We start from the raw sequence: 10819 nt of genomic DNA, 5'->3' as shown, positions 1-10819 counted from the left end.
TCCCCCCCCCACCCCAGTGCTGTTGGAAGTTGTCCAGTACAAAGTAACAGTTGAATTGCACACGTCAGGCTGAGCTTTGAACCCAGCTTTCGCAATGCAGCCCAAACTCACAGCAGTCAGGGAGAAGGTTTGGTAGGAGGCAAAGGCTAGACCATACTTCTTGCAGGACGAACGGTAAGGATCAAACTATTTCTGGACTACATCGAGTAAGTACAAATGGGAGAAGAGGCATCACCAGCACACCCAGCTCAAGGATACCTGTCTCCTAACAGTAAAGCAAACTGCTGAATCACTGTGCAGCCATGATAACAATGTGGTGAGATGTTCTGCTGCTTTTCTGCCATTTTCTGTTAAGCAGCTTTCCCCTCCTGATGTCTTCAGGTAAAGCCCAAATGGGAACTGTCAATGAGACAAAACCCACAGATACAGGAACCCACAAAACAAGCAATACTGCCAGGCCCTCCTTGTGAATTAACTAATAGTATCATGTAGAACAGAGACTATGAGTAGTTTTATGCTCTTTAAGACTCCTTGTTGGGAAAACAACACAGAAGCTGCCAGAAGGTACCAAGAAATAGTTCAGCAGATCCACGACCATGACACAACAAAACTACGATCAGGAAGGTCATCTTCACTGACACATGCTTAGCCTGATGTGTTTTTGTGGCATTGCCAAAGGATCCAAAACGTATCTGCTCTGCCCAGTAAGCTAGCCTATACTAGGCTAGCCTTGACAGGACACGCATGCTAGACTCAGACCTCTTCAAGTAACCTTGAAAACTGATGCATTATTTTCAGAAGACCCTGACAAAAAAAGCCATCCTCCTCAGTGTAAAACTCAACTCCTCCTGGTTTAACCAGTTTAAGCACTGCTCCAGAGTCCATCAACGTCCTAGCATTCTCTCAGTGGCTAAAGACAGTTTGGGAGAGGTCAGGAGTAAGATATCTAGTGGCAAGGAAGGAAGACACTGTTTTCAGCTCTAAGAGCCTCGGTTGCATGGGCAATAGGCTGCTCTCAGCTACTTTTTCAAGAGCTGTAGCCAGTTTTAAGACTACCTTCCCCAGCTCTGTTGCACCACTCTTCTAGATCACGAGGCTGTTCACTCAGTCACAATGCTGGCCCACACATACAGAGAGCAGACAGCCTCACTCCTTGCAGCTGACACAGCCTATAGCCTCTCAGCTGAGCAGTCCTGTCCTGGGAGATGAAGGCTCCTGGTTATGCAAATAAAATAGAAAATTCCTGCCATCACTGGCAGCTCTAACCACAGAGGTATACAGGAAAAGTCAAAGATGCCATGAGACCCCCTTTGTCCATTTTTATTTAAGAATGGACCAATTCCAGCTCTGAATTCACTGTACACAAGTCTTAAGAAAATAAGCCTCAGACACCTGAGCAAAGAGACTTCAGAGACAGTCTCCATCTCCAGTGGTGAATATGATAGCCTCCCCTCCCTTGTGACTCGGAGTTTCTAAAACAACCCAGCCCCAACCAGCTGGCAAGCACCCTGACATTTGCAGAGTTCAGAAAGCTTATCAGAGAGACCACTTTCCACTCATCACTTCAGTAACTCATGTTCCCTTCACATTCCCTACTCATACCTCCTCAAGGTCAGATCTAAGAGGACAGATCGCCTGCAGAAGCCTGTTGTACAGGACATGCACTTCTCCAACAGTTCTCACCTAAATCCCTGGAGGGGAAATAGCATGCCTTCTCTGGCTTTTAGCTGCCTGCAGGAGTTATAGCATCCTGTGAGGTCTCAGTGTAAAGGCAGAAGAATTTTAGGAACACCATAATGGATTCCTGCTCCTATACCTTTGTCACCACACAAGAAACTCTTGTTGCATGCTGTCTGTCTGAACAGGTATATTCTCACACCACCAACAGATGGTAAGGCTAGTACTTAAGCTAATCAGAACACACCTTGGTAGAAAAACATCAGTTGCTTAGATTTGTCCCCATGCCAACGTGAGAACATGTGTCATACCAGTCCCTTAAACTGTGTTTCCTGTTGTAAAGTTACACAACAGGCCTGGGTTTCTTTCCCTGACTAAAGAGATTGAAGATGCCTGCTATTAGCCTTCATCACTTCTGCCATTAGGAAATGGCAGAATTTTGGTGCTGTTGTTGCAGCTTGCAGCATCCAAAAGCTTTTAGACTTACGTGCATATCCCAGCTGTGTGTGGGGCATTGCCAGACTGAGCGGAGCAGGGCATAGCACAGGTTCATTTTACATCTTCCTTGCTGCACACAGCAGTTGTGCACCCTCTCTGCCTGGTCTAACATGAGTGTCTGAGTACCGAAACACTCACACCGGGATTCAGGACAGAAGTCTTGAACACGTTCTAGCCCTCTGGTTTCTGTCCACCCACCACTCTGCAGTTTGAATCAGGTCTTTCCAAAGGCAGACCAGTTGCTCTGCCAGGACCACTAAAGACAAACATTAAGATGCACAATACTTCTCTGGTTTGCCTGAAGAGTAAGCTACAAGGCTACATACAACTTAGGCCTCAAAAGACCCTTCCGCTAACACTTACAGTCTGTCTTCTTCTGTAGGTGAAGTTCTTCCATAGCAGCAATCCCAGCTGTGTCCAGAAAGCCATCTTCCTTCAGCAAAGCCCTGAAGTTCCCTTTGCGCAGCAGCAGTACACAGCAGAGATTATGTAGCTGGGCATTAACTAAGGGAAAAAAAAAAAAAAAAGAAGTTGAAAGGGAAAAGCTGTGTCAGAACAGAAAAGGCAACAAGACAGGGAAAGGCAGTCTGCACTCTGTGACTCTACATAATTCTGCAGCCCACCTCAACATTGCCTTTTTGCCCCACACACTCCAGCAAAGTCTCATGGGTCTCAGTAAACTCAGATTTAAACTCACTGTCTCTTCAGAGCTTCGAGGCACAAAAGAATGCAATACCCGCGGGACAACAATTTCCTTTTTTCCTGCCCAAAAATTCCAAGAGCAAAACCAGCCCAGAACAACAACAACAAAATCACAGGCTTTGAAAGCTGACTTAGAGACCCCTCTGAATGAGACTGAACCTACAACTCAAGCCTTTTGTTTTAAAGCTTCTTTCCATATTTACTTTTATAATGGTGAAAAGCCTGCTGCCAAATTAGGAAAGCTCTTGTTCTGAAGTCCAGTCAACACCACCACTTGTAAGAGAAATTGCTATGCACTTAAAAGGCAAGAAAGAAATGCCCTTTTCCTTGAAGGAAGGTGACTAAAAATGACCCCGCAGCCATTCATATTTGGATAAAGTGAATGGAAAATTGCTACTGAGTCAGTGGTCAGGTCTTGCAACTACCTGGCCTCCAACACTGTTGTCAATTGGGTGCATTCAGTATGCACTTGAGAGTATAAGAAAGTATAAAGGGGTAAAAAACCACATTCATCTCTGGTGGCTGTTAATACTAGCAAGGTATAGGCTCAGGTACATACACACTTCCAGGAAGACTCAATCAAATAGAAAGGTGAGCTTAAAGTACGTTAGATAAAACTTAATTAAACCTTTTTTTAAGAATTAATGTGGCATAGCTTAAAATACTTTCAAGTTTAAAGCCACTTCGTATTAGGAGTAGTTTCATACTGAGTAAGCATCTACACAGGAATCTTGTTAATCCACATCGAATTAATTCTGATATATGTACTTGAATAGAGTCTGTTAACAGGCTCAGTGTTAACAGGACAGCTAGCAGCCAATGCAAACATACAGTGAGAGAACCATTCCCTCCAACATCTGTTCAACTCTAACACACATGCTTTTGATTGTAGTGACCCACATACCAGTACCCTAGCCCTATGATTCAGAGCTGCATGCCTGATCACAAACTGCATTGCAACGGTTCCCAAAAATCCACGTGTTAGGAACATAGGACATTCTCAGAAAATAGTCTGACCACTCCTGCACAGGAGTAAAAGTAGATGATAAATGGCAATTCTGAATGTGAGCCTGGAGTTAGTGAACACTTGTGGCCTTAAAGTCTCATCCAAAAGTAAATTCCATTATTACAATGGTTTGCAGATTAAAATCTGATCTCTAATAATACAGGTCTTTATTACAAAAAAAGTTTCCTCTACATGACTAACAAAAACCAGTTAAACCCATTACACTGAGTTGTACAGATAATTACACTGCAGTATCACAACAGTGCTTAGTGCCAGCACACGGAAGCAAAGAATAAGAGACGCCTACAAAACCCTACAAATTGAACCTCGTGTCAGCACGCAGGCAGCTGAGTGTACAGTCAGCATGGGCTCATTAGTTTCTGCAAGATACTGCTGTAATTCACTGACATGACCTCTACAGATATTCCTTCAGAGAGATGCTCAACTAATCTGACAGGAGAGCCTTCCTCCCCTGACCAGGGCTTCCAACTGGTTAGAGCACCCTGACACTAATGTGCCAGCTGCATGCACATCTGTCTGGTAGATAACCAATTCCCAGAGACTCCAAATTACACACTTGGCAGGCTAACTGCACATCCATAGCAGGGAAAAAAACCTCTGCCCTGAGTGGACAATCTCAGAGAGCAAACCCTGGCTGCTGAGGACTATGCATGCATGCTCATGGACCCAAAGCACACCTTAGCTTACAGGCCTGGATAACAGGGGCTTTACAGCACTTCTGAGTGTCAGCATTACTTACTAATTGCAGCTTTAAATGTGTAACCCAGAGACAAAACTAAGTAGGGAATATTACCAACCCTCCTTTGTACGCCCTTCACTGACTCGTTTCTGCTCAGGATTCAGGGGAATTGGTAACAAGGCTTTTACTCACCACACTGAGCAACCTGGATTGCTACTCATGTTCTGCATAGGCACTCTGACCACTAATTCAGTGCAAAAAAAAAAATCTTTCACAGAATACAAGAATATCTCTTTTCAAGCATTTTTCCACAAGGACACTGGTCTGTAGGTCACAGACCTCCATTTTGCTTTGCTGTGCACCCAGCATGTCACAAAACATAAGCCCTTCTGCCCAAGTCCAAGCCTGCAGCTACTGAATATTTTAGGCATACAGAAGTAGAGGACAGGAAGGGATGGCACAACCCTCTACAATCACTGGTAGTTATGCAACAGATTTTATCGTCAGAAGGCTGTTCAGAGTACCCATTCCATATTCCCCTGTCAACTCACTGCAAAAAGCTACTTTCCAATGCTCAGCTAAATACCAAAATCTGCGAGTATGAAATGCCCCAGGAAAAGTGGAGGAAAGATCCAAAGAAGAGCCAAAAGAGACCTTTTGCATTCTCATCAATGGAAATACACCCAACTCCTGTGCCTTAATACCCTGCACAGAGGCAGAGTAAAATCTGAAGCAGTCCGTGAGATGTTTGAGGTAATGACAGAGTAGCTGGTTCAATCCACATCAGTGAAAATGCAGATATTGGTCCCTTGCAATTGCCATCAGTCCACAGGATCCGGAACACAGAAATACTGCTTTGAGGAGGTTGTAGGGTTCACATTGCACTAGCAAACTGTAGTCAGATAAGGGCACATATGTGATCATTTAACACATCTCAGCTGATCAGCAGAAGCCTGTGTAGCCAGGAAGGCTCAGCTGTGGCTGTCTGCTTGTATTCCAGCTCTCTGGAGTTCAGCTAAACTTCACCAAGAGCAAAGCAAGCATTCTGACCTCCAAATACAGCCAGTTTGCCTGGGTACTGGTTTCAAATAAAGCAAAAATACAGATTTTTTTTTTTTTAAGGACTGTGTCTGAAGACTGGAAAACCTGGCCCAGACATAGGCACTACCAGCTAATTCCCTACATGAAACGAGAGGACAGGGCTTAACATTGGACTAATCACCAAGAGCACAAAACCTGAAGCGTGCCTAGTTCTTCTTCCAGCCATGCTGGGGCGACAGCTTCAGAGACATGCTCTGCCCCACTATCTGTTACAGACTGGGTAATACAGGTTTGTTGATGCCTAGAGCGGTCTTGATTTTGATCCACAGAAGCTGACATATTTGGTTCACAGCTGATACAAGTTAACTAGGTCCACTTGAATTACAAATGCAACAGCAGATGCTCTGCAAACTAAGAATCTTAGGAAAGTGGGTCAAACCCCTTCAGACAGTCTTCCAGCTGACAACAGTCAAGAATTGTAAGCCAGAGATGCAGAAAACTCACAGGCCAAACACTTCTAGTTCCACTGGAGCTGGAGTCCATCTGTATCTCCACTTCAGACTCACCTAAGAAGTTCAAAGTTGCTGGGAAATCCAACCTTTCATTTAGCATTGCTGAAACACAAATAACAGCTAGTTTCCAATGCAGGCTTTTGTGTCTCACCTAAGTAAAATTTTGAGCCACCAGCAGGCATCCATGACCACTCCTGGCACTTAACTCAGAACTGTCTAAAGCTGCAATACTGCTTGTGTCTAGAAAGAAAAGCTGCGTGAATTCATCACCACAGCATACGTTTTCTAAAGCACTACAGCTCTGCTGAAGATGACTGGGATTTATATCTGGCAATACTGTACCACTCCTTTCAAAGCGCAATCTCTTGGTTTTATAAAGCACTTACTCCATGAAACTAGGAAGAACTGCCTCAACTGAAGCAGTGCAACTTAGTTGTTGAGAGGTCTTTGTGTAAGACATCCAATTTACACATCCAGTCTTTTCATTGTGTGAACACTACAAGTTTTCCATTAGAGATAAATACCAATACACAGCAATTCTAAGCCTGGAGGCATCAGGCTTACTTATCTTCATCACCCAGCAATCTATTCTTGCCTAGCTCTACTTCAGCGTTTCTTCACCCCCTCACGAACACGTACAACACAAGTAGACTGCATGGAACACATCAGGGCAGATTCACATTGTCTAGAACTTTGGGGTACACCTGAGAGCTGTCTAGTAACTAGTGTGCAAACTCAAACTGCCACCCTCAATGATGATACAACAGGTATCTGACTGTCTGATACCTGAAACAAGTAATGCACATTCAGAATGATGTACGGAATCCAGGCATATGCCCTATGCAACATGTAGATACAGCAACAAGCATTCTGTTAACTAGTCAGTCAAAGAAAAGTAAGGATTAAGAAGTCATTTTGTACTTAGCCAGCAAGTAAGTGATTGGGATCCAGTATACAGTGGTCACTGCATGTTCTACCAACATGCCAGTCAGACCTGTGCACACTTAACATCCCAGTTGTCAGGTGTCAAGGTTTCCCAGCTCCTGACAAAACACACAGGAGGGGATCAAGTAAAAGTCATCCAAATACCTACCCAGATCTTCTGATAGTTTCCCCCAGTCACTTCCTAGGGAAAAGCTTACTCTTAAAATACAAAAGAGCTTGTTTAGTTTGTCCACAGCATCAGTGGACATAAGAGGCTGGGCAGGAGGTGCAGAGCAATCTACACATAACTTCTGATCTCACCTGGGTTTCCTCCTTTGCTCTTAGTCAAGTTCTAACACCTGGTCAGGACTTTCTCTATTCACCCAGACCAGTAGTCACAACACCCATCAGCACCATTAAAGCACAGGCTCTACATGCTTCTCCCATGGTCCGCCTTTGCAGAATGCTCCCTGCATGTGACATCTTTCCCCGCTGCAGAAACCCTGCGTGGCTGCCAGACCTACAGGGCTGCAATTCAGAACACTACTCCTCTTGAGAAAGTTAGGCTACAGGGCAACCTCTGAAAATGCTGACAGCAAAAACACATACTTTTCATGAGCCCCTTCTTCCTCAACCAGCACTACGCACTACATGGAAGTGGAACAGCTGTTGAAGAGTCTATTAGCTGGTATGCCAAGAGTGTCCAGACCCAATCCATCTTAAATACAAAGCAGTGTATTTTTACAGCTGTAGATTTAAAGAGGAAAAAAGCTTAAGTGGCAGAGAATCAATTCCCCACCCCCATGCCTAGTGTCTGTACTAAGTAAACATAAAACAGCCTTCAAAAGCAGCTTTCTGCAAACAATGCAGCTGTTTGCTTTCTTTTGGGGGCAAAAAACCCTTTCCCCTAGAGAAGAAATCACTATTTAGACAGGGAACACAATGAACTTAAACCTTATGAGACTGGTACATTTCGGGATCCTGGCAAGAGGCTACAGACCCCTTTTTGTCTCCAGGAATGACTTAAACTGGTCAGCAGAGCTAAAGCTTTTACTATCTGATGAAGGTTCAGTGGCCTCCATGAAGTCAGTCAGCAGCCTCCATCCTGTTCTCTCAGCCATATTTTCCAGATCACAGAAGCTACCATCACTGTTGATTCTCCATAGACCAAGCAGCCACGGAAAGTACCAACCTAGTATCCAGATATTATGTCCTTATGATGGGAAAAAAGCATTATCTGCTGGACACAGCACACGTGTGAACTACTAGAGCCAGTGCTGCTCCTCTCCCATGAGCAGACATGGTATAGCACTTTATACCTTCTGCCTCAGAGATGTACATCTGCTTAACTACTACAGCTTTTGCCCCTGTAGGTATCAAGTCAAATGACACTCACTTTGGCAGTGAAGCAGCTGCTAAAGCACAAACACCAGATTTCAGCAGAAATAGTCCTCTTTGGGAACACTGAGAAGTGCCTGAACACTTCATTTCATGAAGGCAGTGTCAGGCTGCATTTTGTGAAGCAACCTCATGTGCAATATCAACTCTGCAAAGCCCAGATCCAAGGCCGAAGTCCTCTAGTGCCCCAGATGCCATCATTTGACAGCAGGTCCCCAGGAAGGCTACAAACACCAAGGCAGGACAGAAGTGTTGCCTCATGGGCCAACATTTTGACTCAAGCAAGACAAGCCATCAAAAGAACTAATAGCCTGGAAGGGCATTTGGTAACAGATATGCAGATTAAGCCAGGAGTCCAGAATTAAATTCACATCTCTCAAATCAAGGTCTAGCATCTAGACACTTCTCTGCAGAGCACCAGGATTTTGCTTCTTCCAGCACAGTAGCTACAACCAAGAAACTTATTCTTACACAACTACATCCACTTTGTACAACCTATGACTGTGCAAGACCATAAGTTCAAGGCACAAGTATTTAGAGGACACCTTCATTATAACTTCCACAGTTCCCAGAAAGCAAAAAGCACTTTGCATCTATGCAACTTCAAATGAGACTAGAGAAGGAAAAACCGCATTAATCTCAGTTCTGAGATTTTAGGCTAGATAAAGAGCAGCTGTGGACAAAAGCTGTTCTTTCATCCTATGTATCTAATTGGAGATAATATCCATAGCAGAAACAGGCAGTGCATAAATAATCAGAAGTAATGTCCATTCTGTGATCAAAATAACTCACACAAAACTTGCAAAACCCACAGAGGCAGATCCAAGATTCCCATCTCTAAAACTTTCAGTAAGTCAAAAAGCTTGACATCTACTGGAGTTCTAGGAAAGATATGAAACTGCCACCCAAACAATGATAACTTTATAGGAATAACAGTACTGCACTTCTAAAGTAATCTTTAAACCCAAAGAGCCTGAGCTAAGTTAGAAAAAGGTGCTATGAAAAGTGTAAGCAGCACAGAGGGACTTCAGGCAACTCACCTGAGGCCACAAGCAAAGCGAAAGCAATGAGAATATAACCACCAGATCCCACACGTTGGTCTCCTGGTTTAAGCACTGGTAGACTCTGTAGCAATCACAAGCAATGCAGGATCAGCAGTGGAGGTGTGAGCTTTGAACCTACAGCCTGCTGCCTGGGACCCAAGATCATTATCAGTGGAGCCACACAGACACTAATGGCAAGTCTTTCATAACCTCCCCACAGAGGACATTTCTCTCCCATTTGCCAAAGGATATCAGACACAAAGTTGTCTATTCCATCTAAAAAGTCATTCAGCGAGAAGTGCTTTCCTCTTCAAAATCACCCAGGTCACATCACAGGGTTTACACTGACTCCTTGTTGCTAACAGTGTTATTTCAAAGCTTCTGGGTCAACAGGCAAGAATTTAATTAGGACCACAAACAACAATATTTGGGTGGCAATCCTTGGCAAGGTTCTCTGCTAGTTTACATCACTTTACGCACACTGACTACCTGGCTGTAGGTAAGGCAGTGAGTGAACAGGTTCTGTCCCTGTTCTCCTGCACTTACTAATACTGAAAGCAACTAGTACATTGCTTTTAACATAGCCATCCACCTGCCCTCCGAATAACAACAGTTTGTATGACAGACACACGTTAAGATCCACCTGCATGATAAAACACAACCAATTTAACTCATTTTCCCTTCTTGACCACATTATATTTTGTAAAACTAATATTAAAGCATATTGCTGATGAAACAGTGTCACAGAAATCCTCTAGCAACCTGCCGCCTCTGGTCCACACAAAACAGACACACAGAATCTCATTCATTCCAGGATCCTTAAGGCAGCATGCACACAGCTACAAGAACACTGAATAAACAACTTCCCCTTGTTATCTATGGGGGCTTAACCTCACAGAAGACTGTAGAGAACCAGAAGAAAAGGACTGCTCCTTTTGGCACAGGCTGACAATACTTACTCACAACCTCCTTCAGCTGCTGCTATCAAAATAACTAGAGACATAACCAGAGCCCAATACTAGGTTCTGTTTGCTGCACTAGGTACTACACAGAGAAGGGAGCCTGGATCTTGTTCTGGCAAGAGTTGGAACTAATAGAATGTCATGCCTGGCTCAGAAATCTGGCTTCCCAACAAAATGGCAAGGGCTTTCTAAAGATATTTAGTCTTGACTAGGTGCTGAGCCTTTCTGTATGCTCCATTACAAACAGCTGAGCAGATCATCATTTTAGAAGACCAGGCCCAGAATTAACATAGTGAGCACTAAAATCCCCGGCCTTGAACTCTTCAGTTCAAGTGGTCAGTGTTGGGGCCTGTGCT

At 44.0% G+C, this 10819-nt stretch overlaps 1 protein-coding gene across 1 annotated transcript in view; it reads right to left on the bottom strand.

Moving 5' to 3' along the window:
* LOC104507713 (ATP-binding cassette sub-family A member 1-like) overlaps positions 1 to 2686 on the bottom strand; it is a gene marked incomplete at its 3' end in the record, with an annotated part of 58678 nt that extends 55992 nt beyond the window's left edge. Inside the window, exon 1 of the mRNA XM_010149076.1 lies at positions 2539 to 2686. Coding sequence (XP_010147378.1) covers positions 2539 to 2604 — 66 coding nt within the window. The remainder of the gene's footprint in view (positions 1 to 2538) is intronic.
* Positions 2687 to 10819: the final 8133 nt, after the last annotated feature.

The sequence above is a fragment of the Eurypyga helias genome, unplaced genomic scaffold (assembly GCF_000690775.1).
Source record: "Eurypyga helias isolate BGI_N326 unplaced genomic scaffold, ASM69077v1 scaffold34573, whole genome shotgun sequence".
Classification (NCBI taxonomy): domain Eukaryota; kingdom Metazoa; phylum Chordata; class Aves; order Eurypygiformes; family Eurypygidae; genus Eurypyga; species Eurypyga helias.
This window is presented reverse-complemented; position numbering and strand designations above follow the sequence as displayed.